Source organism: Bos javanicus, chromosome 16 (assembly GCF_032452875.1).
Source record: "Bos javanicus breed banteng chromosome 16, ARS-OSU_banteng_1.0, whole genome shotgun sequence".
NCBI classification, from domain to species: Eukaryota; Metazoa; Chordata; class Mammalia; order Artiodactyla; family Bovidae; genus Bos; species Bos javanicus.
The window spans coordinates 37,610,572-37,638,271 of NC_083883.1; the positions used below are offsets into that span (position 1 = coordinate 37,610,572).

The 27,700-nt window shown below is 36.6% G+C and overlaps 1 protein-coding gene across 1 annotated transcript in view; it reads right to left on the minus strand.

The window, feature by feature from the left end:
- NME7 (NME/NM23 family member 7) overlaps positions 1-27,700 on the minus strand; it is a 248,398-nt gene that overhangs the window by 126,497 nt on the left and 94,201 nt on the right. Inside the window, exons 8-10 of the mRNA XM_061382555.1 lie at positions 18,097-18,161; positions 14,499-14,567; positions 2,498-2,599 (exon numbers count right to left, since the gene is read on the minus strand). Coding sequence (XP_061238539.1) covers positions 2,498-2,599; positions 14,499-14,567; positions 18,097-18,161 — 236 coding nt within the window. The remainder of the gene's footprint in view (positions 1-2,497; positions 2,600-14,498; positions 14,568-18,096; positions 18,162-27,700) is intronic.

The following is a 27,700-nucleotide window of genomic DNA, read 5'->3' on the forward strand; positions in this document are numbered from 1 at the left end:
GATTATATGGTAGATCCAGTTTTAAAAGGAGCCTCCATACTGTTCTCCATAGTGGTGGTAACACCGACAGTTTAAGAGGGTTCCTTTTTCTTCACTGGAGAAGGAAATGGCAACCCACTCCAGGACTCTCGCCTGAAACACTCCATGGACTGTCGCCTACATGGACTGTCGCCTGAGGAGTCTGGTAGGCGACAGACAGTCCATGGAGTCGCAAAGAGTCGGACACGACTGAATGACTTCACGACTTCACGACGACTTTTTCTTCACACCTTATCCACTTGGTAGATTTTTTTGAAGATGGCCATTCTGACTGGTGTAAGATGATACTTTGTTGTAGCATTGATTTGCATTTCTCTAATAATTAGTGATGTTGAGCATGTCTTCATGTGCTTTTTTGGCCATCTGTCTTTTTCGGGTAAATTTCTATGTATACATTCTGATCAGTTTTTGATTGAGTTATTTGTTTTTTGATATTGAGGTGCATGAGCTGCTTGTACATTTTGAAGATTAATCCCTTATCAATCACTTCATTTGTAAATATTTTCTCTCATTTTGAAGGCCATCTTTTCATTTTGTTTATGATTTCCTTTGCTGTGCAAAATCTTGCAAACTTAACTAGGTCTCATCTGTTTACTTTTGTTATTATTTTCATTACTCTAGGTGGTGAACAAAAACATCTCTCTACATTTCTCCTCCTTCTTAATTACCTTCAGGAATATTAATTGCTCCCTTAACAAACAACCTTTTAACATTTGTATTGTACCTGAACTGACACTATATTGCTCTGTAAGTTTTTGGGAAGAACTTTATGTGTGCACTTCTGGATTACTGTTCTCCCTTACAGGGTTTAATCCAGCATCACACTCTGTCATATAAGTTGGCTTTTTAATTTAAGTTGGCTAATTTATAGGTGGCCCTAGAGGTAAAAAACCCACCTGCCAATGCAGGAGACACAGGAGATGTGGATTCGATCCTTGGATCAAGAAGATCCCCTGGAGGAGGGTATGGAAACCCACTCCAGTATTCTTGCCTGGAAAATCCCATGGACAAAGGAGCCTCATGGGCTACAGTCCATAGGGTCACCAAGAGTCGGGCACCACTGAAGAGACTTAGCATGCACCAGTAATTTACTATCTTACATTTAAGGGGACTCAGTAAATGCAATTGCACTGACTGACTGTTCTTCAATAAACTTTACAAATGATAGTGAAATAAACAGTAAATTTAAATTATAGTTAGTGTTTAAAATCAGTAAACACTATATAACCCTCCTATAACCCTACTTATCTTAGAATATTTGCATAAAGCTTTTGCATATGTATTCAATTGTTATTTCTGCTTTTAAACCTCATCCCCACTTCATACTTCATTCCTTTTACTACTAAACGCCCATGTAATGAAACCTGAAGGAAACTGAAGGGCATACCAGAGAATATCACTTTTCACTTAAGTCTCACTGCTCATAATTATTTACACATCTGGTATGAAGCCATCATATCAATATTCTACACATTGAAAGCTTTATTTATGGCCCTTGGTGGCTCAGATGGTAAAGAATCTGCCTGCAGTGCAGGACACCTGAGTTTGATCCCTGGGTCAAGGAGATTCCTTGGAGAAGGGAATGTACCCACTCCAGTATTCTTGCCTGGAGAATTCCATGGACATAGGAGGCTGGTGGGCTATAGTCCATGGAGTCTCAAACAGTCAGATACAACTGAGTGACTAACACTTTGACTTTCACATCAAAGGATAATTAATACGTTCAGTTGAGTTCAGTACAGTCGCTCAGTCGTGTCTGACTCTTTGCGACCCCATGAATCACAGCACACCAGGCCTCCCTGTCCATCACCAACTCCCGCAGTTCACTCAAACTCATGTGCATCGAGTCAGTGATGCCATCCAGCCATCTCATCCTCTGTCGTCCCCTTCTCCTCCTGCCCCCAATCCCTCCCAGCATCAGGGTCTTTTCCAATAAGTCAACTTCGCATGAGGTGGCCAAAGTATTGGAGTTTCAGCCTCAGCATCAGTCCCTCCAATGAATACCCAGGACTGGTCTCCTTTAGGATGGACTGGTTGGATCTCCTTGCAGTCCAAGGGACTCGCAAGAGTCTTTTCCAGCACCACAGTTCAAAAGCATCAATTCTTCAGCACTCAGCTTTCTTCACAGTCCAACTCTTACATCCATACATGACCACTTTCTATCACAGAGCTTAACAAATTTACTTATACAATTTAGCAACAAGAAACAGTAAAAGAAAATGCCACAGTAAATGTTTCTGCCCATATATTGTCACTAGGTTAATAAAAAAATTCACTTTTAGGGGAATACTATCTAAGAAGTAAATAACATAAAATGCTATTTTGAATAAAACTTTGTGTCCATATATTCATTTTGTATTATTTCCTTTAAAGAACAAACTAAAGGTATCAAAAACCCATTAAGATATTTAGTTAATGGATAAAACAGACTTGATCAATATATTAAACAAAAACTTACAGGATCAGCAGGTCCACAGAATTCTCGAAATGTCATTGTAGGATTAGTTTGTTGAATCTCCATTGCTACACAAGGCCCAGAATACATTTCTGTCACCATTTCCTATAATATATAAATAAGATAATATTAACAAATGAGTAGAATTTAATAATCTTTTGCTTCTCTTCTATTAATTGCACTACTATTCTACTGGACTCAAAATGTTAAAGTTATCTTTGATTTCTTCTCCACCTGTACCCTCTATGCCAAGCAGTTCCCACATTTTGTCTATTTTTCCTATAAAAATGTGTTTTAGATATGTTCCCTTGTCTCCATTCCTACCATTATCATACTAATGCTTTATTACTTGATACGTTCACTATTTGAAATTATCTTCTAGTACATATTTCTTTTAAAAGGCTCTCTCCTCTCAAACACAATACTATCAAATGAACATTTTAAAAGATATATTTTCCAAACTGTTTCTCCCAAAGAAACTTATAAAAATCATAATGAGTTTCAGCAATGAGGAATAATAGGCATCAGATTCATTTTCTCACATTAAACATCTAGAAACTAAAAGCAATAAACAAATATTGTTTTCAGACACTGAACAATAGACAGCACAGTACCATGATCCTCAAGAGACGGAAAATGAATGGGATCAGCTGAACAACTGCCCATCTTACTGCCTGAAGGCTTCTAGACAGTGAAACAGGTATAGGAAACACAAAAGAGCCCAACATTCTCACTGAATAGAACAAATCGAGACTGGAGTTTAGGGAGGCTGATGAGGCTACGATTTGCCGAACAGAATACTAGAGGAAGTGGGAGAGCAACAAGAGAGTAAGTCTCAGGGATCTGCAGAGAAGTTTTTGAGTCTTAGACTGTAGGTTGAGTCTGTGTATATATAGAGGATACTACCGAAGGCTGAGAAAAGAACTCCCAGACAGCAGTAAATGAAACAGTTCATAAATACAGTACAAGACTGGGAAGAATCTGTACTCCCATGAGCTGGAGTAGAAGCCCCTATATGATATACAGAGCATCATGTAGAGACCTTAGAATGGTATTATACTCTAGTTGTTATTGTTCAGTCTCTAAGGGTATACAATACCTTGTGACCACATGAACTGCAGGACACCAGGCTTCTTTGCCCATCACTATCTCCCTGCATAGCCTCAAACTCATATCCATTGAGTCAGTGATGCCATTCAACCATTTCATCCTCTGTTGTCCCCTCCTCCTCCTCCCTCCATCTTTCCCAGCATCAGGATCTTTTCTAATGAGTCGGCTCTTTGCATCAGGTGGCCAAAGTATTGGAGATTAAGCATCAGTCCTCCCAATGATATTCAGGATTGATTTCCTTTAGGATTGACTAGCTGGATCTCCCTGCATTCCAAGGGAATCTCAAGAGTCTTCTCCAACACCACAGTTCAAAAGCATCAATTCTTTGGTACTCATCCTTCTTTATGGTTCACCTCTCATATCCATACATGGAAAAACCATAGTTTTGACTAGACAGACCTTTGTCAGCAAAGTAATGTCTCTGCGTTTTAAAACACTGTTTAGGTTTGACATAGCTATTTTTCCAAGGAGCAAGCATCTTTTAATTTCATGGCTGCAGTCACCATCTGCAGTGACTTTGGAGTCCAAGAAAATGAAATCTGACACTGTTTCCACATTTTCCCCATCTATTTGTCATGAAGTGATAGGACCAGATGCATGCTCTTAGGTTTTTGAATGCTGAGTTTGAAGCCAGCTTTTCACTCTCCTCTTTCACATTCATCAAGAGGCTCCTTAGCTCCTCTTCATTTTCTGTCGTTAAAATATACCACAGTAGTTGGCCTAAACTTGCCTTATGTATGGAACACTCTGTATCTATCCTATGAAAGCTTAAAAGCATGTCTCAGAAGTGTCAAACTGATCCCAAGTAACTTGTCCAAGGGCCAGAACAAAATCAAACATTTTTTAAAGGAATACAGCGACACCATGTAACAGTTGAAATTTCGCAACACCAGTACATAACAAAAATTGCCAGGAATACAAAGAAGTAGGAAAATATAAACTATCACCAGACCCAAACTCAAGAGACACAAACCCAGCAATGACAGAAATGATGGATGTAATTACACAAGAAGTTTTAAAAGTCACTATAAATAGGTTCTACATGCTCAAATTATAGAAGAAAACATGTACATAATACATAGCAAAAAAAGATATTAAAAAGATACAAACAAAACTTCTAGACATGAAAACTACATCTGAATTTAGATCAATGAATTTGAAGGCATGCAACATAAACCATTAAAAAGCAAGCATGGAAAGAAAGAAGAGTGAAGAAAAACTTTTAAATTTTTAAAAAAGACTATGGGACACATCAAGCAGTGTAATTGGAGCCTCAAAAAAAGAAAGGATGATGAACAGAAATGTATTTTGAGAATTAATCGCTAAAAAGTTTTTAAATTTGATGAAACTTATAAACCTACAGATATAACAAAATCTAAGGAGAAAAAGTGGAAAGAAAAATAAAGTAGGGCACATCATAATCAGATTGGCTATAAAACAAGAACAACAATAACAAAAAACGCAGCAAAAAATACTGAAACAACAACAAAAACTGTAGAAACATCAAAAAAAAGAACAAAGATAAGGATTAAAACAACAACTTTTGTCAAATTCTATAATCAGTTGAGAAAATATTTGGAAAACATTTTTTGAAATGAATGAAAAATAAAGGCTTTTTCAGAGTATAGGTATTTAACCTCTTTGGTTAAGTTTATTCATAGGTATTTTACTCTCTATGACCCAATTTCAAATGGGGATTGCTTTCTAACTTTATCTTTCTGATAGTTCATTTTAGTGTAAAGGAAACCAATAGATTTCTATATGTTAACTTCGTATCCTGCAACTTTACTGAATTCACTTAATTCTAATAGTTGTTTTTGTTTTTTTTTTTTTGTGGAGACTTTAGGATATTCTCTATATAATACCACTTGTTGCTTAGTTGCTAAGTTGTGTCTCACTCTTTTGTGACCCCATAGACTGCAGATCACTGGTCTCATCTGCCCACCGGAATTTCCCAGGCAAAAAAAATACAATGGGTAAGCATTTCCTTCTCCATGGGATCTTTCCAACCCAGGGATCATACCTGCATCTACTGCATTGGCAGGTGGATTCTTTAACTCTGAGCTTCCAGAGTAGCATATAATACCATTGTTGCTAAGTCACTTCAGTCATGTCCGACTCTGTTCGATCCCACAGACAGCAGCCCAACAGGCTCCCCCGTCCCTGGGATTCTCCAGGCAAGAACACTGGAGTGGGTTGCCATTTCCTTCTAGAATGCATGAAAGTGAAAAGTGAAAGTCAAGTCGCTCAGTCATGTCCAACTCTTAGCGACCCCATGGACTGCAGCCTGCCAGGCTCCTCCGCCCATGGGCTTTTCCAGGCAAGAGTACTGGAGTGGGGTGCCATTGCCTTCTCCGTATAATACCATATCATTTGCAAATAGTGACAGTTTTACTTCTTCCTCACAATTTGAATGCCTCTTATTTCTTTGACTTCTCTGATTACTATGGCAAAGACTTCTAATACTGTGTTAAATAGAAGCAGGGAGAGTTGGCATCCTTGTCTTGGAAGTAAAAGACCTATACTACGTAAATTATAGAATACTGATGAAGGAAACTGAAGACGATGCAAAGATATCCTGTGTTCTTGGATTGGAGAAAGTTATATTGTGAAATGGCTATACTATCCAAAGCAATCTACAGATTTAATGCAATCTCTATCAAAATATCCATGACATTTTTCACAGAAGTCAAACAAATAATCCTAAAATTTATATGGAACTACAAAGGACCCTGAATTGCCACAGCAATCTTGAGGGGGAAAAATGCTGGAGGTATCATGCTCCCTGACTTTAGACTACATAGGAAAGCTACAGTAGTCAAAACAACATGGTACTGGTACAAAGACAGACACATAGATGAAGCGAACAGAACAGATGGCCCAAAATAAACCCACACACTTATGACCACTCTACAACAAAGAAGGCAAGAATATACAATGGGAAAAGGCAGTCCCTTTAACAAATGATGCTGGGAAAACTGAACAGCTAAATGTAAAAGTGAAATTAGAACATTTTCTTATGCTGTACAAAAAATATACTCAAGATAGATTAAAGATCTAAATGTAAGACCTGAATCAAAAAAAAAATTACTTCTACAAGAAAATACAGACAGAAAACTCTTCAACATAAATTGCAGCATTATTTTTTTTTTTTTGGATCAGTCTCTTAGGCAAAAGAAATAATAGCAAAAATAAACAAATGGGAACTATTAAACATAAAAAGTTTTATACAGCAAAGGAAACCATCAACAAAATGAAAAGACAACATACTGAATGGGAGAAAAAAACTGTAAATGCTATGACTGATAAAGAGTTAATATTAAAAATAAAGAGCTCATAGAACTCAATGTCAAAAAACAAAAAACTCCATTAAAAACTGTGGAGGGCTGAATAGACATTTTTCCAAAGAAGACATACAGATGGCCAAAATCTCTCAGATTTTGTCTGATTAAGTCTTTCTTTTTTGATTGAAAGATCACTGACTTACAATATTAGCTTCAGGTGTACAACACAGTGATTCAATATTTTTATAGATTGCATTCCATTTACAGTTATTATAAAATAATGGCAATATCCTCCTGATAGTTTATCCTTTATATCACTAATCAGAGAAATGCAAATAAAAGCACAATGAGATATCACACCTGCTAAAACAGCTACCATCAAAACGTCTACAAATAACAAATGCTGGCAAGGATGTGCAGAAACGGGAACCCTAGTACATTGTTGGTGAGAATATAATTGGTGCAGCCCCCATGGAAAACAGTATGGAGGTTCCTCAGAAAAAGTAAAAACAGAACTACCATATGATCCAGCAACTCCACTGCTGGATATATATCTGAAGAAAATAAAAACACTAATTCAAAAAGATATATGCCTGTGGTGGATTCATTTTGATATTTGGCAAAACTAATACAATTATGTAAAGTTTAAAAATAAAATAAAATTTAAAAAAATAAATAAAATAAAATGGAAAAAAAAAAGATATATGCATTCCAATAGCGGCATTATTTTCAAGAGCCAATATATGGAAGCAATCTAAGTATCCAACAACAGGTGAATGAATAATGAAGATGTGATTTATACATACAATGGAATACTACTCAGTAATAAAAAAAAGAACAAAATTCTACCATTGGCAACAATGTGGATAAACCTAGAGTGTAGTATTCTTAGTGAAGCCAGAGAAAGACAAATATTCTGTATGTTACCACTTATATGTGAAATCTTTAAAAAAAAATGTGTATTACAAAACAGAAATGGACTCACAGATATAGAGAACAAACAAATGGTGACCAGTAAGGAGAAGAAAGGGAGTAGGGGCAAGACAGGGGTACAGGGTTAAAAGATACAAACTATCAAGTATAAAATAAGCAGCAAGGATAAACCTGTCAGGGGAATATTGCCATTATTTTGTAATAACTGTAAATGGAATATAATCTATAAAAATATTGAATCACTGTGTTGTACACCTGAAACTAATACAATATTGTAAGTCAATGATCTTTCAATCAAAAGAGAAAGACTTTTTCACACAAACAAAATCTGAGAGAATTCACCACCACCAGCCCTATACCATAGAAAATGTTAAAGGAAGTTCTTCAGACAGAATAAAAATGCCAGACAAAAATATAGAGCCACACAAAACAATGGTAAATATGTGGGTAAATATAAAACATTCACAGGAATTAAAAAAGGAAATTTAATTGATTATTTAAGGCAAAAATATTAACAATGTATCATAAAGCTTTTAACATATAAATGTAAAATGTACAACAGCAGCATGCAGAGGAAGAGGGAGGAGATAGACATATACTGTTTATGGTTCTTAACTGTATATGTGAAGTAACATGGTCAAAAAAAAAGTGCCTCTCACTGAAAGATTCAGTGAATGGAAGATTTCAGACAGAACTGAAAATGAGTATAAAGACTTGAAGGAAGAAGTACAGCTGGGGTGTATGAAGATCAGTAAAGAGCTATGATGTCAGGAGCTGCCTGAGGCCACAGGAAAGCAGTTAAGAGATGAGGCCCAGGGGACTTCCCTGCTTGTCCAGTGGTTAAGACTGCCTTCCAAAGCAGGGTGTGTGAGTTCAGTCCTAGTCCGGGAGCTAAGATTCCACATGCCTTGTGGCCAGAAAACAGAAACAATGTTGTAACAAATTCAGTAAAGACTTTAGAAACAGTCCATATTAGAAAAGAAAAGAAAAAGGATAAGGTCAGATCATGGTAGGCCATGTAAACCATGTTAATGACTTTGGAAGGTTTAAAATACCCAATGCCAAAGTAAAATAAAGGCAATTTATTACAGAGCAGTACTTAAATTTTAATCAGAACTCAATCATCATGTCTACTAAAAATGCCAGAAGTTAAAAAAGGGAGAGGACTTCATAATTTATATGGTAAACAGATCCCTACTCATTAGAACCCCTAAATTATGCCCCTGAAGTTACTTCACTAATTCACAAAGGTCATATGAAATTGATTCTTATGGATAATTATGTTCAGGAGGATCTTCTGTCTCATGATATGAAGTACTGGCTACACATAAATGTCAAGAGCCTAAATCCTCAGTTGGGGCAGAAGGAATGAGTATGTTATCCAAAAAGAGAAGTGCCAATTTTGTCCACCTTTCTTTTATGTGTGTGAGAGTCTCTCTCTCTTTCAGTGTTAAATACTATTAAAATGATAAACAGAGGGCTATACAAAACACAAAGAATACGTTGAAAAAAGAAGTGCATCAAAAACATAAAATGATCCTTAAAAACTGAACTTGAGAATTCTGTTAATAGATGAACAGAATTAAGAGAATTAACAGAATTCTCAAACCTAGGTTTTTACTTAATTAAAAATTATCAAACAAAAAAGTACTTGTTTCCTCCCTTAATAGCCCATTGATTAATGTCCTTAAGTAGTTGAAATGGAGCATCTGATTTAATATTCATCCTCACCAGGACATAAGCTCCAAGAATGCAGGCAGCGTGCATTTCTGGCTCCCTGGTATCCAACATATTGTCTGGCCCACAAGCAGTAATATATGTGTGGCAAATAATTGGATCCTGATAACACTATAAGATAGTAATTATTACCTTTTCATGATTGCAAATGCTGAAGCAGCAAATTTAAGTGTAAATGATCAACATGGAATCTACTATAAAGAATGTCAGCTATAATAATAATAATAATAAAAGTAGTAATAATAAAAACAGCTGATATTTACTAAAGCAACAATCTCAGTAATATGTGAGATTGCTTTACATGATTTATTTCATTTAATAACCACAATAATTTTATAAAGTAATAATAACATTGTTTCAATTTTATATACGGGTAAACTAGGGCTTAAAAAAGGTAAGTAATTTCTATGGTCACTTAACTGGTGGGTTTGGTATCTGAACCTAGCATCTGACTCGACAGTCAAAAAAGGAAGGAACCTGAGGTAAGGAAGCTGTAAGCAGCTGCAATGAAATTTGGGAGCTAGGAAAATTCTACAATTTGAAGCAAGTGATATAAGAAAACCTAGAACTAGAGTAGAATTATATATATATACACACACATATACACACACACACACATATATATTTAGTACAACAGTGTCAGTGACACTGTATTATTTCCCAGTATGTATCCAGGGGTTCTCAACTCTAGGATCTGATACCTGCTGATCTAAGGTGGAGCTAATGTAATAATAATAGAAATAAACTGCACAATAAGTGTAATGCACTTGATTCATCCCCAAACCATCCCTCCATCCCTTTCCCCAGGATCCATGGAAAAACTGTCTTCCACGAAACTGATCCATAGAGCCAAAAAGTTTAAGGACTGCTGACATATTCTACATTTGAGAGGATCATTTCACATCCTGACATTAAGAAAACTTTAAGTTTAAAATAATAAAATGGATGGAACCACTAATATGACCTTATATATCTTCTTTTATAAGTAAGAATCTGAAGACAAAGAGGTCAAAGCATTATACTAACAAAGTCAGTAAGAATCAGATCACCTGTTTTTTAGTTCCTTTAGATTATGTTGCCTCTTAAGATTATTTTTACAGGGCCTACTTTATAGCAGTATATAAAGCTCCTAAAATTAAGGGGCTTCCCTGGTGGCTCAAACAGTAAAGAATCTGCCTGAAACACAGGAAAGCTGGGTATGATCCCTGAGTTGGGAAGATTCCCCTGCAGAAGGGAATGGCAACCCACATCAGCATTGCTGCCTGAAGAATTTCATGGACAGAGGAGCCTGAGGGGCTAGAGTCCATGGGGTCACAGAGTCGGACACAACTGAGTGACTAACACTTTCACTTTTTCAAAATTAAGAGGCATCCAGTATGCAGCATTGTACCTTTTCCTTGAACTTAAAATTTGAGTCCTAAATATTAACTGTCATGAGAAACAAGACACCCAAGAGAAATAAAACAATCACAATAGCAAGTGAGATCCAGGGTTTGCTATCTGATTCTCATGATCAAAAATTACCCAAGGAAAGATACCACAAACATATGCATTTCTAGTATGTGAATACAGACCATCACACAACTTGCTCTGAATGAAATAGTCAGAGTGAGAATGAAATAGTCAGAATGAATGAGACAAGAACTTTTAAAGAATCAGACTATAAATCACTCATAAGAATATTATTTATTTCAATAAGCTATTACTGGGATAAAAACACTCTTACTTCCCTTTGGGGAAAATTTTTCAAGGAAATAACTTTTCGTAGCTTCAGTAAAATTTCGTATCATATAAATATAGTAACATCTCAAAGATACCTGGATATTGATATATTCTGGCTCATATTATATGAGCCAGTGCATTCTCCCATTAACAGACTGTTATAAACCAACCATTTGAAATATATGTTTTAAGCTGAATAAGCCATTTTAAGCTGAATAAAAATTATAACCATTACTAAAAATTACTCACAAGACTAAAGACTAATAATTAGTCTGAAATAAAGTGGTTTTTCCCTTCCATAGAGTCCCTCTGTTCTTTCTCCTAAGTAGGTTCTTTTATTAATATTACAAGATTTAATTAATAATTATAGATGATATCTTACTGAGAAGATTAAACAGAAGAAAGTACATCAACACCAATCATTCTGAGCTGTTTTGACATTAAAGTATAATATTGCTACTGGCATTCAAATTCCTGATTTCTCAGGAAAAATGACACATTCACCCAGTGATACATTTATCTTAATCTCCAGAATCCTGAGTTCAAAAAATTCCAAGAGTAAATATATACTATATAAAAATTGCATGTATGGCATTTATAAAACACAGCATATAATGTTGTACACATGAAACTGATATATAATGTTATAAACCAATGTTACCTCAACAACAAGTAAATTTTAAAAGAGAAGTTTTTTTTTTTTTGTTTACCAACAGGAAATATGACCTACTTCAGATGTATATAAAACATTAATGTTCACCAATTCAATTCTATCTGCTGTTGTAGGAGAATATAACTCAGGATCAAAGTGAGATAAATATCCATGAGTCTCTCTATCTTATAAACAGTAAAACTACAATATAATGTGCATTAACAAAGGTAGTTGCTTTTAATTATATATTTAAAAGTTAATGTAACACATAAAAGAAGGGAAATGTAAAAAAGAAAGATTTTTAAAATGGAAAACAGTTGTCACTGGTTGAATAAATGATGTTAAGAACACACTTTAAAATTTCTTCCATTCAAAAAAAGAAAAGCCAGAAAGAAAAACACCAATACAGTACACTAATGCATATATATGGAATTTAGAAAGATGGTAACAATAACCCTGTATACAAGACAGCAAAAGAGACACTGATGTATAGAACAGTCTTTTGGACTCTGTGGGAGAGGGAGAGGGTGGGATGATTTGGGAGAATGGCATTGAAACATGTATAATATCATATATGAAACGAGTCGCCAGTCCAAGTTGGATGCACGATACTGGATGCTTGGGGCTGGTGCACTGGGATGACCCAGAGGGATGGTATGGGGAGGGAGGTGGGAGGAGGGTTCAGGATGGGGAACACATGTATACCTGTGGTGGATTCATCTTGATATATGGCAAAACCAATACAATATTGTAAAGTTAAAAAATAAAATAAAATTTAAAAAAAGAAAAGACTTAACTCTAAAATGAAGAAGCTGATAAGATTAAAGTTTGAAAAGCTGTAACAATAGGAAAAGCACTTTGGTTCCTCTCAAGAAGGGTAGAACACTACCAGTATGCTAAATGCAAAATATAAGATTTCATCATCAGTCTTTACTATGTATGGCTAAACAGGAGAAAGGCTCAGGCCAGCTCTTGGACCAGTGCCTTTTTCCTTTCCTAAAGCAGGTTGAGGACTTCCCTGTTGGCTCAGTGCTAAAGAATCCACTTGTCAATGCAGAAGATACGGGTTCAATCCCTGATGCAGGAAGAGCCCACACACCGCAGAACAACTAAGCCTATGCCCCACAGCTACCTGCAGCTATTAAAGCCCCTATACCCTAGAGCCCGTGCTTCCCAGCAAAAGAAGCCACCACTACGAGAAGCCTGCGTACCGCAACCAGAGAACAGCCCCGACTCTTGGCAACTTGAGGAAAAAAACCGTGCACCAATGAAGTCCTAGCACAGCCAAATATAAAGAAATAAATGTTAAAAAAAATTAGAAATAAATTTTTTAAAAACTAGGTAAAAAGGAAAGGGTGTAGAGAGATGAGGAGAGGGGAATCTAGTCTCACTGTCAGGGTGAACTTTACACAAAAAGAAAAAAGAGCAAAATGCCCTATAAAGCAATAAGTGTGATGAGACAGTCCACCAGCACAAATGTATCTAATCTGATAAAAGGGGAAGGAAACTAGCTTTGATTAAATATCTGTCATGTGTTATTTTAAGGAACAACACTTGGTTTATTTGAATACAGTCTTGTTTTCAAGAATGAATTTCACTGCTCTCTAAACAGTTCCCCTTAAGTCTTACTATTATTCACTCTCCACTGTATTTTCTGCATTTGTATCATTAAATAGACTATGCTATGAAATAACTGCTGTGCAACTACATCAAGAACTATTTGCTCTCAACTTTTTAAAGCATTTTCAACAGTCTTCTATCTTGAGAATATTATCTCCATGTGCTGTGCTTAGTCGCTCAGTTGTTTTGGACTCTTTGTGACCCCATAGGCTGTAGCCCACTTGGGCTACAGGCTCCTCTGTCCATGGGGATTCTCCAGGCAAGAATACTAGAGTGGGTTGCCATGCCCTCCACCAGGGGATAGCCCCAACCCAGGGATTGAACTCAGGTCTCCCACATTGCAGGCAGATTCTTTACCATTTGGGCCACAAGGGGGAAGCCTATCAAAATGTGTCAGTATCATATTATACATGTTTTAATGCCATTCTCCCAAATCATGCCCCCCCTCCCTCTCCCACAGAGTCCATATAAGAAACGAATCGCCAGTCCAGGTTCGATGCAGGATACAGGAAGCTTGGGGCTGGTGCACTGGGATGACCCAGAGGGATGGTATGGGGATGGAAGTGGGAGGGGGTTCAGGATGGGGAACACGTGTACACTCGTGGCGGATGCATGTTGATGTATGGCAAAACCAATACAATATTGTAAAGTAAAAAAAATAATAATAATAAAAAAAATTTTTTTAATGTGTCAATATCTCAGCAAAGTGATTTTTGGATTTCTGTATATTTTTATTCCATAAATGAAACAGTATCATATTTTAAAAATTGAACCACTGGCTCTCAGGGATAAAAATACTCCAGTCATTGGTATGATCAGTTGTCAACTGGCAGAACTGTCAATACTTCAAGGAATACTTTCATGATTATAAATTATACTGAGATCTACAAAATCTGAGATATACAAGTTTTCAATACCAATACTTTACATTTACTTCAGTACTTACATTATACTCAGACACTACTCCTTTATAAACTTCATAAAACTCTTCAACATTAATCCGATCCATGTTAAACTGTATTTAAAAAAAAAGAAAAACATAAGTCAACCAAAAAAATAGAATGAATCACACTTAGCACTCAATATTTATGTTCTCTTAGACATATTTTCTTTAAAATTTAAACCCTGAAGAAATTAGTCTTTGAAGAAGTGTTAAAGTTCAGTCCATCAATAATAAATTATTGTTTATCAAAAATAAGAATTTACTTGTAACATTTATCGAGTACTTAATATATCAAGCATTGTTCCAGGTGCTGTTCATGTACCATCTTATTTAATTATAACAATAGCCCTATAATATAAGTAATGTTAACAGCTCCAATTTACAAATGAGGTGAAGACTCAGTGGGGTAATATAACCTTCACTACTTGGTATTCCATCTCAAACTGTCTGATCCCACTGATCGGGCTCTCAACTACTGCAATCTATCTTATTGAAAAAAAAAAAAACCTCATTCTTCATACAAAAAAGACATAGGCACAATGTAATTTTGTTTATCAATAGATCAGTGGCAAAAGAAAGCAACATTACCAAAGAAAATTTCTTCAAATTTTGTAGAGGGGCCTGGAAATAATACTCTTATCCTCCCAGGCATTCAGAAAAAGCCCTTGTTAGTCTGGCTCATAATAAAGCACTGATACCATTCATCTGAAAATCCTACTATTCTTCAGAAAGAATTGTCAGAGTATGCTAGTAAGGTAAAGCTACAATGACTCATTCTTATCCAGGCTGGATTCAAACTTAAAAATAAAATTTCATTAAGTTCTAGAGTTTCAAGAACCAAAACTTTCAATATTTAAAAACTAGACACAGACTTTTGTTTTCCTCCCTACTTTGTCCTTTTATTGTTGCCAGGATTGAAGATCACGGAGCTTCTCCCTACCCAGACAACAGTTCAAACTATTTATTTTCATAGTTCAGTTCAGTGCAGTCACTCAGTTGTGTCCGACTCTTTGTGACCCCATGGACTGCAGCACAGCAGGCTTCCCTGTCCATCACCAACTCCAAGAGCTTGCTCAAACTCATGTCCATCGCGTCAGTGATGCCATCCAACCATCTCATCCGCTGTTGTCCCCTTTTCCTCCTGCCTTCAATCTTTCCCAGCATCAGGGTCTTTTCAAATGAGTCACTTCTTCGCATCAGGTGGCCAAAGTATTGGAGCTTCAGCTTTAGCATCAGTCCTCCCAATGAATATTCAGGACTGATTTCCTTCAGGATTGACTGGTTGGATCTCCTTGCAGTCCAAGGGACTCTCAAGAGTCTTCTCCAGGACCACAGTTCAAAAGCATCGATTCTTCAGCACTCAGCTTTCTTTATAGTCCAACTCTCACATTCATACATGACTACTGGAAAAACCATAGCTTTGACTGCTATGGACCTTTGATAGCAAAGTAATGTCTCTGCTTTTTAATATGCTATCTAGGTTGGTCACAGCTTTTCTTCCAAGGAGCAAACGTCTTTTAATTTCATGTCTGCAGTCACCATCTGCAATGATTTTGGAGCCCCCCAAAATAAAGTTTCCATTGTTTCCCCGTCTGTTTGCCATGAAGTGATGGGACCGGATGCCATGATCTTAGTTTTTTGAATGTTGAGCTTTAAGCCAACTTTTTCACTCTCCTCTTTCACTTTCATCAAAGGTGGTGTCATCTGCATATCTTGAGGTTACTGATATTTCTCCTAGCAATTTTGATTCCAAATTGTACTTCATCCAGCCTGGCATTTCACATGATGTACTCTGCATAGGCAACACAGCTATTACAGGGAGGGAACTTGTTTGATTTCAATATCTTATTCAATATTCATATAACTTTTTATATTACTAATATTATAAAATAATAACAGGGTGAAAAGTGAAAGTAGTAGTTGCTCAGTCTTGTCTGACTCCTTTCAACCCCATGAACTATAGCCTGCCAGGCTCCTCTGTCCATGGAATTCTCCAGGCAAGAATACTGGAGTGGGTTGCCATTCTCTTCTCCCAGGGATCTTCCCAACCCAGGCATCAAACTCTGTCCTCCTGCATTGCAGGTGGTTTCTTTACCATCTGAGCAACCAGGAAAGCCCAAATAACAAGGTATAATTTATTAAATATTTGGTAATTTGAACTGGAAATTCTTCAAAGTATTGTGTAGCTTTAATTTATTTAGTGCACAAAATAAACCATAGCAGCAAATAATGTTATCATTCCCTAGTTGAGAAAATTGAAGATAAGAATGGTTAAAATCTGGCCAAGTTTATAACCTAGAAAGTAGAAGATCCATGATTCAGAAATAGGGTTTACTGATTTCAAAAATCACAATGATTCTGATTGCCATTAAACTACCATGCCTCCCCCATAAATTCAATTAATCTTTTTTAAAACAAATTATTCTTTCTTTTCCACTGAGCACTTAATATGGGCAATCACTATGCTAGGCTGTAAGCCTAGAGTTAGATTAATGTTTAATTCTAAAATGTTCACACTGATTACTACTTAAGCAGGCTTAGATCCCATAATCCTGTGGCTGACTACATCACCAAGCTAATACTTTGAGAACGCTGTTGCTATCAATTTCATTACAGTCCTGGGCAAGACTCTTCAAATATTAAATTTCTCATTTGTCTCCAAGCTGTGCCTGATAACTTTGCAAACTAGCTGATACATCTAATCTTTTCTCATTTTATGAGCATTCCCACCAATCTGGGATACAAAACAGGCAGAACCCCAGACAGTGCCCTGACCTCTGATCTGGGCTGATGCAGACTTCATAGAAATCAAAAGGAGTTCCTTTCCAGAGAAAGAGAAAATAAACTGGTATGAAAATTCTTTCCGGAACTGGTAATTCACTACCATAACAACACAAACTTGCTGTTTTTCAAAAACTGTAAAATGCAAATTATTAATTGGATTCCTATAATAATTGTACCAATTTATCTGTCAAATGCAATGATAAGTGTACCACAAAGACACAGAAGAGCTCTAGAGAAGTTAATATTGTTTCTTCAGTGAAGGGTTTCCTGGAAATGTGTCAGCAGGGCGATTTTGAATGATTGTGGACTCCGGAGGCTTACTGGTGTGACTGCCAAGAGAGGGGCTGAAATGTGCTAACTCTAAAGATCCTGAGAGAAAGTCCAGAAACCAGCAAAGGTCCTGGTCAGGGAAAAAGCCAAATTGATTCTCTTCTTAGTCACAAATCCAGACAACAAAATTTCATTATAAGTACTTAGCTTAAAACTATTTCTTGTTTGGAGGAATTAAATGCATTGTTTCAGTGTGCATTTACTTTGCAACTAAAGTTCCAGGAATTATATAAATCTGCTTTATAAGCTTAAATTAGATGTACCATTGGACAGTTAGCTCTCTGTGAGAGATTATACTGGTAAAATCATTTCAAAAATATTTTTTACTAAAAGTTATCATGTTCAACATATCTTTTTGCTTTTAATGTGTTGAGTTCACAAGTGCACAGAGAAAATTCAATGTAAAACGTATTAAAGCATACTGTGTAAAAAACACACACACACACACAGTTCATCAGTAAGTTAATGACTCTTGCAAACTACCTACCATCTGCATAGCTGAGATTTCAAAACCTGCATCTCGGATAGTCATCAGGATCTTTCCCAGAAGTCCTGAAAATACAGAACAAATAAGTGCAAAAATACAAAATTTCTAAGGCATTTTAGCTTTATAGAAATGCAAATTTTCTATATCAAAGTATTTTGCTTAAACACTTGGGCTTCCCTGTTGGCTCAGACAGTAAAGAATCTACCTGCAATGCAGGAGACCCAGGTTTGATCCCTTGGTTGGGAAGATCCCCTGTAGAAGGGGGAATACTCCAGTATTCTCACCTGGAGAATCCCATGGACAGAGAAGCCTAATGGGCTGCAATCCACAGGGTCACAAAGACTTGGACAAGATCGAGCAACTAACACTTGCTTACACTATGTAAGAGTGAATCACACAAACCTGCCCAGGAAATCTAGGCCTCTAATACTGTGACCCCATTTGATTCAGTAACCCCATTTGATTTTGCAATCCCAAATGTTTAGTAAAGTGCTTCAGGAATATTGACAATCACTTTTTTCAGTTTTGAAAACTATTTTTTAAATTTATTTTTAATTGGAGGATAACTGCTTTACAATGTGGTGTTGGTTTCTGCCATTCAACAACGTGAACCAGGCATAAGTATTCATATATCACCTCCCTCTTGAACCTCTCTCCCAGTCCTGCCCCCAGCCTATCCCTCTAACTACAGCACCTTGTTGAGCTGTGTTATGAAGAAACTTCCCACCAGTTATCTGTTTTACACCTGGTAAGGTATATGTTGCAATGCTACTCTCTCATTTCATCCCACCTTCGCCCTCCCCCACTGTGTCTACAAGTCTGTTCTCCTCAAAACCAATCTTGAAGACTATGCAAAAAACTTTTAAGAACCTGAAGTCTAGGGATATTAAAAACTACAAAAATCAAAGAGTTAAACTAATATTATAAAAAGATGTGATATTAAAGTACCAGATATGGAAGGAGTCCAAAAGAACTCAAAGGCAGAGAAACGTCAAATTAAAAATGAAGAGGAGAACAGAAGCTTCAGTGGGAAACGAAGGCAGGAAGTAGCTCTTTAAGGTTATAGACAGATGGGATTATATAGGGACAAAGGTATAAAAAGAGACAAGGCATAAAGCTGGGGAAAATGTGAACCTGTGTACACAATAGTGCCTGTGGGTGTGCTCAGACATTTCAGTGTGTGCCTTCAGACTCTTTGCGATCCCATGGACTATAGCTTGCCAGGCTCCTCTGTCCATGGGATTTCCCAGGCAAGAATACTGGAGTGGGTTGCCATTTCCTTCTCCAGGGGATCTTCTGGACCCAGGGATTGAACCCAGGTCTACTGCTTGGCAGGTGGATTCCCAGGTCACTGGTGCCACCCGGGAAGTCCATATACAATAGTAAGAGGTCAAAAAAGAAAAAAGCTAAAAAGGAAAAGAGATTTAACCCAAATTTATAAAGGCCTTGGATGTCAACATGAAGAATTTGGTCTTTATGCCACAAATAGCAATTTTTATAATGGTGGTTTCAGACTCTGAAGGTCTAGAACTGATTTTTCAGATTCCATTCCTGCTGCTCTTGCTAAGTCGCTTCAGTTGTGTCCAACTCTGTGCGACCCCATAGATGGCAGCCCACCAGGCTCCCCCGTCCTTGGGATTCTCCAGGCAAGAACACTGGAGTGGGTTGCCATTGCCTTCTCCAAGGCATGGAAGTGAAAAGTGAAAGTCAAGTCTCTCAGTCGTGTCCGACTCTTCGCGACCCCATGGACTGCAGCCTACCAGGCTCCTCTGCCCATGGGATTTTCCAGGCAAGAGTACTGGAGTGGGGTGCCATTGCCTTCTCCATTAGTCTCCTATAAAAATCTAAGTTTCTTTTTTTCAAGTGAACTGAAATTCTTTTTCTCTCTTTCACACATTACACACACAAACACACTCCCTATTCTGGATCATCTTGATGCTTACCTAATGATCCCAAATAACTAGTATCAGTAACAAATAAGTAGTATCAGTGCCTGAATGTGTATTTTTATTTATTATCTTACTGCTGCCAAATAGGCTATTTTAATCACAGCTGGCTGAGGCATGAAAAAACAAGCAAACAAAAAAGACAAGGACAGATCTATTTCTAAAAAGATACATTAATACCAACTGAAGGCCAAATGATACAATAGCATGCTGTAGAAAGAAAGCTTTCTCAGAAGTTTCAAGAGTACACTAGGTCCCTGCCAAATGCAGAATACTCAGCGCCATATTCATGTTGAACTTACTGATTTTCCACAAACATCTTTTGTCACATTAACGTTAACCTAAATTTTATCGATTTTATAGTTTTGTTTGTAATGAATCTGTAAACTGTTTTAGTTATACAGCTGTATGTGCAAAAGTTTACATTTATTTGTATATGTGGACATACTTAAGTTACATTATAATTAAAATAATTTATATCAACACTGAGAATCCAGTGAGAAAAATCTTCCTTCATAAGAAACACAGCCAAAAGAAATGAATCACTGAAAATGTGAACAGGAGAATATAGGAAGATTATTAATGTAATAATAATGGGTGAGCTGGTCTGAAGAAAAGAATAAGAGACAGAAAGAATAGTAAAGGCTGTTGACATCATCTATTCTGCTGATTAGACTTGCATGGTAGAAGTAAAGAAATAAAGAAGTAATGAATATAAGATATTTCAAAAAAAAAAAGTAATAAGACTAAAGTGAACATAGAGCATGAAGATGAAAGAATAAAGGATTTGAGACTAAGTGACCAGAAGAATGATAGCACTTTTAAGATGAAAACAAAGCTATGAAACTGAATTAAGAACAAAGATACTGAATTAATTTGTACACAGAAACAGAATTTTAGAGCAGAACACTGAGAAGACAGTATATCCAATGGCAGAAAAAATCATCAAGGAATGAATGAATGAACTCCCTTTATTAAATTGGTAATGTGGGGTCTTCCAATAGATAGACATATAATGAGGCACAGAGAGGTTAGAGTTGAAGTGATGAGAAGAGAGCAGTATTTGTTTGATAAAAATAAGGGGAAAAACAAAAAAAGAGAGAGAGAGAGTGATGAGAGGAATGAGTTTTGAGAAAATACGTGAAGTGTGGGGACTGAAGAATGAATTCTTCAAATGAATAAAGACATGTAAAAGGACATTTGCAAGAGAATCAAGAAGAAAAATATCACAGTAGTAGTATAATATGAAAAGGAAAGGAAAATTCTTGGAATATAGGGATCTTTAAGAATGAAAGGAAATTAAGCACCCTGGAAATTAAGATAAATCCGCTGGCTTAAGCAAGATGGTATGACGATATTAAAGAAAGTCGTATCAACAGAGGGTTAGGAAAGAGAAGTTTTGCATGTACATGCTCAGTCATATCCGCCCCTTTTTGAGACCACATGGACTGTAGCTCACCAGACTCCTCTGTCCATGGGTATTTCAGGCAATGATACTGGAGTGGGTTGCCATTCCCTTTTCTAAGGATCTTCCCAACCCAAGAATTGAACCTGTGTCTCCAGCATCTCCTACATTGACAGGCGGATCTTTTACCACTGAGTCACCTGGGAAGCCCCAACCTATTAGTAATCTGTATCAAATAGTCAGATGACATTTGACATTGGACACAGGAGTGATAACCAAAATTTCAAGACTTTTATCAATAGGAAAAATATAGGTAAGAAAAGAAGAAAGTAAATTAATTGTTGGGAACTTAGCCCTTTCACAGGAAGTTATTCCATTTAATCCTTACAGCAATACGCTAAAACGGGGATTACCATTCGACTACAGAAGGAGACTATATGAAGATTTGGAGAAGATAAATAAAATTTGCTTAACATCACAAAACTACCGGGTCTCCATATCAGTCTTTCTGCCAGTTTTAATAGGAAAAAAGGAATGTATGGAAGCCTGATATGTGAAACTCACTAGACAATGTGACTTCCTGAGGCAAGTGCCATGTTCATTCTAAGACTCATGGTATCTCAGCCATTAAAAAGAATACATTTGAATCAGTTCTAATGAGGTGGATGAAACTGGAGCCTATTATACAGAGTGAAGTAAGCCAGAAGGAAAAACACCAATACAGTATACTAATGCATATATATGGAATTTAGAAAGATGGAAACAATAACCCTGTGTACGAGACAGCAAAAGAGACACTGATGTATAGAACAGTCTTTTGGACTCTGTGGGAGAGGGAGAGGGTGGGAAGATTTGGGAGAATGGCATTGAAATACATATAATATCATATATGGAACGAGTTGCCAGTCCAGGTTCAATGCACGATACTGGATGCTTTGGTGCACTGGGACGACCCAGAGGGATGGTATGGGGAGGGAGGAGGGTTCAGGATGGGGAACACATGTATACCTGTGGCGGATTCATTTCAATATTTGGCAAAACCAATACAATATTGTAAAGTTTAAAAACAAAATAAAATTTAAAAAAATAAAATGAAAATAAGACTCATGGTATCTCTAGTGACACTGGCGTCACTAGGCTAGCATGGATGTAGCAGGTGGCTGACAAAGATTGCTCACTGAATAACAAAGTTAATAAAAGAAATAGCCAGAAGAAAGAAACAATCATAGCTCTCGGCCTGATGCGAGTCTGAGAAACTCTAAGACTCTTCAGAGCACAGTTAGAAAACACCAGAAAATTGTAAAGGAGTAATTAAAATTAGAGAAGGGAAAAAAATTTTTTTTTAATTTTTGGTTTAACAATTCAAGAAAAAAAAGTTCATGGTGACTTCATGCCACATACAAACATTAATTCTAATGAATTCAAGGTAAATGTAAAAAAAATAAAATAAACAAAATTGCCTGGGAAACATCTAGATGATTATTCTCTTCTCATGATATAAGTAGCCTTTTGAAAAGGAGAGAAAGAGGTTGGCTGAAAGCTTCAATTCCAGCTCTGAACAGAATCACCCTCCTCCAACATGAAATCTTCTTTCATCTCTCTTTCCACATATTTATTCCTTTCTACCTTGGTCCATTTTTTCCTCTCACTCTCACCATCAGACCACCTTCTAACTCTTTCCCCAGTGTCTTTTGAAACCCTGAAATATTTTGAACAGTCTTTACATCTTCAGTCTCAGCTACCCACCACAAGCTCTTCTTACTCAGAATTAATCTTCATTTTTCACTTACCTACAATCATAACAGGTTAAAGGTTTGCCTCCTCTTTTCCCTTGCTATGATTTAAGTTTTTGTGTACTATCTAAGCTCATATGTTGAAATATTAATGCCCAATGTGATGATAGGGGCCTTCTCTGGTGGCTGCGGGTTCAATCCCTGGGTTAGGAAGATCCCCTGGAGAAGAAATGGCAACGCACTCTTGCCTGGGAAATCCCTTGGACAGGGGATTTGGACAGGAATCTGGCAGCCCACAGTCCACAGGATCACAAAGAATCAGACTCGACTTAGTGACTAAACAACAATGGATGGTAGGAGGAGGTTGTGCCTTTGGGAGGTGCTTAAGTCATGAGGTCGGAGCCCTCATAAATGAGATTAGTAAAGGTCGAGATTTTAGATGCATTAGTAAATCAAGATCCAATTATGATATCTATAAGAAAGCAAGTTTAAATATGAAGACACAGGTAGGCTGAAAATAAATGGATGGAAAAAGATATACCATGCAAACAATAAGTATAAGAAAGCTGGAGTGGTCATATTAATTTTAAATAAAGTAGAATTTATGAAAGGTGTATTATACAGATAAATGTCCTAAGATAAATGTCTGTATTCAAACACAGAACTTTAGACAGACAGCTGAAAGAAAGTGGATATTCATGACAAAAAGAGCATACAGCAAATGTATGGAGAAGTAAAATAGCAAGGTTCTTTTGGGAAAGGGGAAATGAGACAGGAGAGAGCATAGCAGAGGTGGCAGAAGACACTGGTAGAAGGACTCTTGGACCTTATACAGAGGTTTGAATGTCATCCTATAGGCCAAAAGTTCCCCAAACTTTTTGGTTTCATGGACCTCTTCTTAGAAATTATTAAAAATTCTAAAACACTTTTATGTACTAGGTTATATTGATAAATATTTGCTGTATTTTAAATTAAAACAGTAAATTTTAAAATATTTATTAATTTAAATATAACAAAAATTCTTTATATTTTAACATAAATACAATTTTTATGAGAAAAATGACTTTTCCAAAACAATAAAAAATTAGGGAGGAGAGATAGTTTCATGTTTTAAAAAATCTCTAATTTCTAATTTAACGAAAAGCAGCTGCCTTCTCACATCTGCTTCAACTTTCAGTCTGCTGCTCTGTGTTGTTTGCTTAAAATATGTAGATTTGGGTAGAAAATGTAGTATTTTAATAGTCTAATAAAATTTTATATATTCTTCTTTCTTTGACAAGAAGTAGTTTCTTAAAAGCTCACTGCAACATATAATTTCAAACTTCTACCAATGAACGTTTTTTAACCTTGTTACACTAAAATCCACTGGTCTATCTTAAACTCTGTATTAATCTTCTATCCTTGCATGATTTTGTAACATTATACACATTGTTTGGAAAATTCTATTATGCAGATCTTCCAAATGCTGACTCTACTACACAACATCGAAAACTTGTCAAATACCAATTTCATCAGAATAGTCTAAGTATTGGGAAGCTGTTCAAGATGGTGCATACAGTTTTCCAAACTCTTAACTCTAATTTTCACTTGTAATTTTATCTTCTTTTGGATTTTTATCTTGAGCAACAATTATTTCCAGTTATCACTTCTTTTAAATGACAGGCTTATTTTAAAGAAAATGCCAAATAGCCTTATCTGAATAACCATAGATGGTCATTCTTTCAAGTAAAAATGGTACAACAGCTGTATATGTATTTCTCCTAAAGATAACATTACATTTCAATATGGATCAAAACTGCTTTATGCATACTTCCCATTTCTTCACACAGAATATTATAAATATTTTGACTTGAGGGTCAAAACTTAAGTTAATAATTTTAACTGTTTCATCAAGGATATTCTTAAGTGAAAGCGGCTTTTTAAATTTTTCTGCAAACACAAGATGGTTAAAAATATATTGACCACTGGTACAGTCTGCTACCACTATCCTGATCTTTGCTGAGGTGCCAGCAGTTTTACACACCATTGCTTCTGCACCATGGGTCCAAATGTCAACACATTTTAAAACGCAAATAAATGCTTCGTACTTATGAGATTTGGTCTCGAGGATACCTGAAAAGATCTTATTTATAATAATAAAGAAAAATTTTACATGATTACATAAGAATCCTGATGTCAATATGAAAGTCGTATTTATTTATTTTGTTTGTTTGGTTTTTTTTTTTATGAAAGTCATATTTAGTCCTATGCATTCACCAATACAAAGAGAAATATACAATCTAGTATAAATCTATAAATCACATTAAACTATGCCCTGTAGGTCATATTTACACATTGAACAGAATAACTCTATTCACAGATAAACCAATAAAAATTATAGTCCAAGCAGCCCTGACACTGTGCCAAGAACAGTCAGACATGAGTTCAAGGGTACTGCTTTTTTTAATATTCAGTTGGTTATGCGCAGAGGCATGATAAAGAGGCATTTAAGAAAACTGTTCTGTGTTTAACAGCTTGAAACGACAATCAATAACCTTATGTCCTTTACTTTGTTCTAGACAGAAAATGTTCAGCTGACTAAACAAATGACAATAACTATGTAAATAAGGTAACAAACAACAAAAAAGGTACAACTGCATGCTCCACAGCAAACATGTTCAAAAGGGTCAAACAAAGCAGGTGCTTATTTGGCTGGTGTTTGCACAGTTAACTTGTTTTTTAATAATTTGCTTATAACTCCATGAATGCTACCTAAATGTTTTGAATGTCAAATCGCCTCTCCATCTCCACTCCTCCTCAGTTCATATCCTGGTATCTTTCATCTGAACTGTTCTAAAGCCTTTTTAATAAGCAGCCACCCTCCATCCAGTCATCAACAATACATCTATTACTTCATCTTTCTAAAAAGGCTTGCTTCTCCTGGGTTTAGGAGCTTCCTACCCTCTCTTAGGAAAACTAAACCATTTGACTGGAAAGGGAATTGCCATCTTCTTACATGACCCTATAACCACAAGCTTCAGCCAGCGGTCAAGAAGTGGAGGCCAGACCTAAACAAGGTCAATCATAGCACTCAGCCGGCTGGGCCAAACCCAGGAATGGGCCGAGAATTGGTACAATTCAGAGTACCTTCCCTGACCCAATCAGACTTCTGCCCTGGAATTTCTCAGCTAGAGTCAGGGGAAAAACAACTCTTTCCACTATGCTTCTAAGTATATGAGACTCTCATTGCTGGCAACCCAACCTCTCTCCCAAAGTGCTATTAAAAGCTAATCTGCAAGCATTAAACTGAGTCAAAAGCCAGAGAGAACAAAGATACTGAGCAAGTCTCCCTAAGCCAAACTCAGCCCCTTATCTACTTCCAGCACTATCCTTAAATGAGACAAATAGGAAATTCAAGTTGGGTTTCTGTCAGCTGTACTAACAGTGTCTTCATCAAGCCCCCTTTTTATATGAGGTGATACACTGTAGCCTGAGGGAAAAAAGGCTATAGCCGGGTGATAAAGAAGAAACAGTACATTTTGAAAGCTGCAGTACTCTGATGTGTGCTTTCTAATAAAAAAATTAAAGTCAGCAAATATCTTAGAAAAAAATCATAAGCATAGGCACATAATCAAAAACTGAAATTTGAAGATTCCCCTTCTGTCTACTAGGGCTTCCCCAGTAGCTCAGACGGTAAAGAATCTGCCTGCTTATAAGAGACCTGGGTTCTATCCCTGGGTTGGGAACCTGGAGAAGGGAAGGGCAACTCACTCCAGTATTCTTGCTTGAAGAATTCCATGGACAGAGAAGCCTGGTGGGCTACAGTCCATGGGGGTTGCAAAGAGCAGACACGACTGAGCAACTACCACTTCTGTCTATAAAGTTCATAAATGATCATGGTTGGAGAGTGTAAGAAAAGTAACTAATGATAAATATTCAGGTACACTGAAGTCCAAACAGTATTTTTAGAAATAGTAGACTTAACTATTTAAAAAAAAAAAAAACAGATTGGAACCAAATAAGGGAAATAAAATTGCAAGGAAACTGAATAAAACAGGCACTTTAACACCAATTGGTATCAATAAAATAAAAAGGACAGTAAAGATTTTCATTCAATTTAAATCATATAACACAACATGGTTTGCATCATTTGGAAGAAAATAAGGGCATCAGGATTATATGATCCAGGATGGATGCATAAGTGTCACATAAAGTACCCCAGGGGCTTCCCAGGTAGCTCAGTAGTAAAGAAATTTCCTGCTAATGCAGGAGATGCAGGTTTGATCTCTGGGTTGGGAAGATCTCCTTGAGTAGGGAATGTCAGCCCACTCCAGTATTCTTGCCTGGGAAATCCCATGGACAGAGGAGTCTGGTGAGCTACAGTCCATGCTGTCGCAAAAAGATTTGGACACAACTGAGCTCAAACTGAGCGCACACTAGGGACCCTAGGTCACCAAGGCAAGTATAATGAGGTCCTAATATAATGTTTTAAGACTTTTAGGGGCATGAAAGCAGCAACATGATGAGAGTCTTCAGGACTG